Source organism: Camelina sativa, chromosome 7 (genome assembly GCF_030686135.1).
Source record: "Camelina sativa cultivar CO46 ecotype springtype chromosome 7, ASM3068613v1".
Taxonomy (NCBI): Eukaryota; Viridiplantae; Streptophyta; class Magnoliopsida; order Brassicales; family Brassicaceae; genus Camelina; species Camelina sativa.
The window spans coordinates 27,044,020-27,046,317 of NC_141886.1; the positions used below are offsets into that span (position 1 = coordinate 27,044,020).

General features: G+C 34.9%; 1 protein-coding gene across 1 annotated transcript; it reads left to right on the plus strand.

Moving 5' to 3' along the window:
• The first annotated feature begins 352 nt into the window (after nt 1–352).
• LOC147941751 (uncharacterized) lies at nt 353–1,193 on the plus strand. Its single transcript, XM_087458633.1, has 2 exons — nt 353–917; nt 1,132–1,193. Exons 1-2 carry the CDS (start codon nt 353–355, stop codon nt 1,191–1,193), a joined length of 627 nt encoding a protein of 208 aa, XP_087314759.1.
• The last annotated feature ends 1,105 nt before the right edge of the window (nt 1,194–2,298 follow it).

A 2,298-nucleotide genomic window follows, 5' to 3' on the forward strand; every position in this document is an offset into this window, starting at 1 on the left:
GATCCATTTTTCTATTAAAAAGAAGAAAGTAAAACCATTTATCATCCAAATGCATTCCCCCGTGCCACTGTTTTAGTAAGATCGAGGAGTAATAATAATACTGACAACATTATAATTACTCATGCATATGTTTAAAAAAAAACAAATTGATATACAACTGAAAAGGTTAAGAACAAATAGAGAAATATTATTGGATTAAGTAAGTCTTGAAGGGTACAATGGAGTGGATCACATGGTGCTGAGTGATCTATGTCTCTTTTATGTTGCAGCAATCGAATCTATGGACTAAAAATCTCAGCTTAATTATTAATATCTTTGAATTGTTGTTATAAGGTAAAATAAAGTAGCCTTCATGTCTGATTTTCGTTCTTCAGGAAGTTGCATTTGGAAGGGTCTCTTAAAGTTGAGACCGCTAGCAAGGCCTTATGTGGGTTGCAATATTCTTTCGGGAAGACAAGCCTTGTTCTGGCATGACAACTGGACAGGACTTGGTTCTCTGTTAAACATTGTTGGTGATCAGGGCCCGAGAGTCACCGAAATTTCTTATCAAGCTCGGGTTAGTGATGCTTCTTCAAACGGCGGTTGGAATCTTCCAAGAAACCGTCATTCTCTGGTTCATTTACTTCGGATTTGTTTGCAAGGTCAAGTCCCTCCACTTCAAGAAGCTGATGATGATACTTTCCACTGGAAGATTGATGCAGACCAAAATCATGCTAAATTCTCCTCAATTAAAACATGGCGGCATCAGCATCCTCCTGGTAATCCGGTCACTTGGCACACACAAATCTGGTTTAAAGAGTGCATTCCTAAAATGGCATTCATGGCTTGGCTTACTGTCCAAGATAGACTCACTACAAGGGATAGAATGATGAGATGGAGTCTACCAGTCCCACCTGCTTGCCTACTTTGCCAGTCAGGTAACGAATCAAAGAACCACCTATACTTTGATTGTCCTTACTCTTACAATCTCTGGACTCGATTCTTTGACCACTTTCAACCTCTCCCTCCAAGCACTTTCGATAGTTTTTTAAATTGGATTAAGTCTCCCACCACAAACAGGAGACTTAATTCAATTTGTAAACTAGTGTTTCATGCTTTGATTTATGCTATCTGGAAAGAGAGAAATTCCAGAATACACACCTCAGCTATCAGAACTGAAGCACAACTTCATTGTGAAATCCAGCTACAACTAAGACGAAAACTCTTATGGTTGGATCGCTCCCTCTCTCCCGGACCAGTCTCTTCCAATACACCCCATGATGCATATCTTTGTTTATGGTTCACTCACTTTCAAGCCCCATAACCTTTTTATCCAAAATGTATTTCTTATCTATGTATCTTCGGTTTATGTAAGGAACCATGCTTCTAATAAAAATGGTATTTAAAAAAAAAAAAAAGTAGCCTTCATGTATGCGCACCAATTTCTATTTCTATCAATCAGTCAATCTATATGCATGTTATACCTGTATATTCTGTTGAAATAATTACGTACACACCATATCAAGCAAGACTAGTTATTTAGTTATATACTTATAGTGGATATTCATCTGTTTATTTATTTATTACTGTGTTTTGTTGAATGTTAAACTTAAATTTCAACCACTATTAACAACCAGCCTAACGACCAACTAGTCATCTTTCGTTCAATGTATGAACATGTTCCTCGATATTATATACATATGGGCTTAATTTGGTGAAAAGAAAGATAAAATACGTCTATTTAAAGCTTGTAAGAACTAATGTCGACAGTGCTAATATAAATCCTCAAATCTAGTGGACGTACTACTTTATAAGTATAAACGTTACAATAATATAATTTTTTTTATAAACATTATCTTCTTGGTTTGCTTACGGACTTTGTGGTATATTAATTTTCATACAGTAATAAATTTGTTCATCAATAATTGTATTTTACTTCCGGAGAAAATGAAGACACATTAGCTAAGTGTGCTTAGTCCGCAAAGTAAACAGTGAGACGTGGTCGGTTCGTTTCCATATATTTTGGACCAACTAATTTGACCTTTTCATTAACTTATTAGTATTATCGTCTTTAATCTTTCTCTTCTCTTTATAACCGTTACCGACATTTTTGGGGATCTTCTCCGACTTCCGTTATATATTTATGATTTTAAATCTTTTTTGCGCAAACCAAAAAAACACCCTATTTTTATTTTTATTTTTTTGGTGTGGAACACACAATATAACAACATAACATTCTTTCCATTTTTTTTTTTTTGAATTCTTGATCCAATGGCTCTATATTACTAATTTAGTAATACGCAATTTGGGATTCATTCC

Coding starts and splice junctions, on each gene's coding strand:
- LOC147941751 (XM_087458633.1), top strand. CDS start 353: ATGTCTGATTTTCGTTCTTCAGGAAGTTGCATTTGGAAGGGTCTCTTA. Junction 918..1,131: donor TTGCCTACTTTGCCAGTCAG/GTAACGAATCAA, acceptor GAGAAATTCCAG/AATACACACCTCAGCTATCA.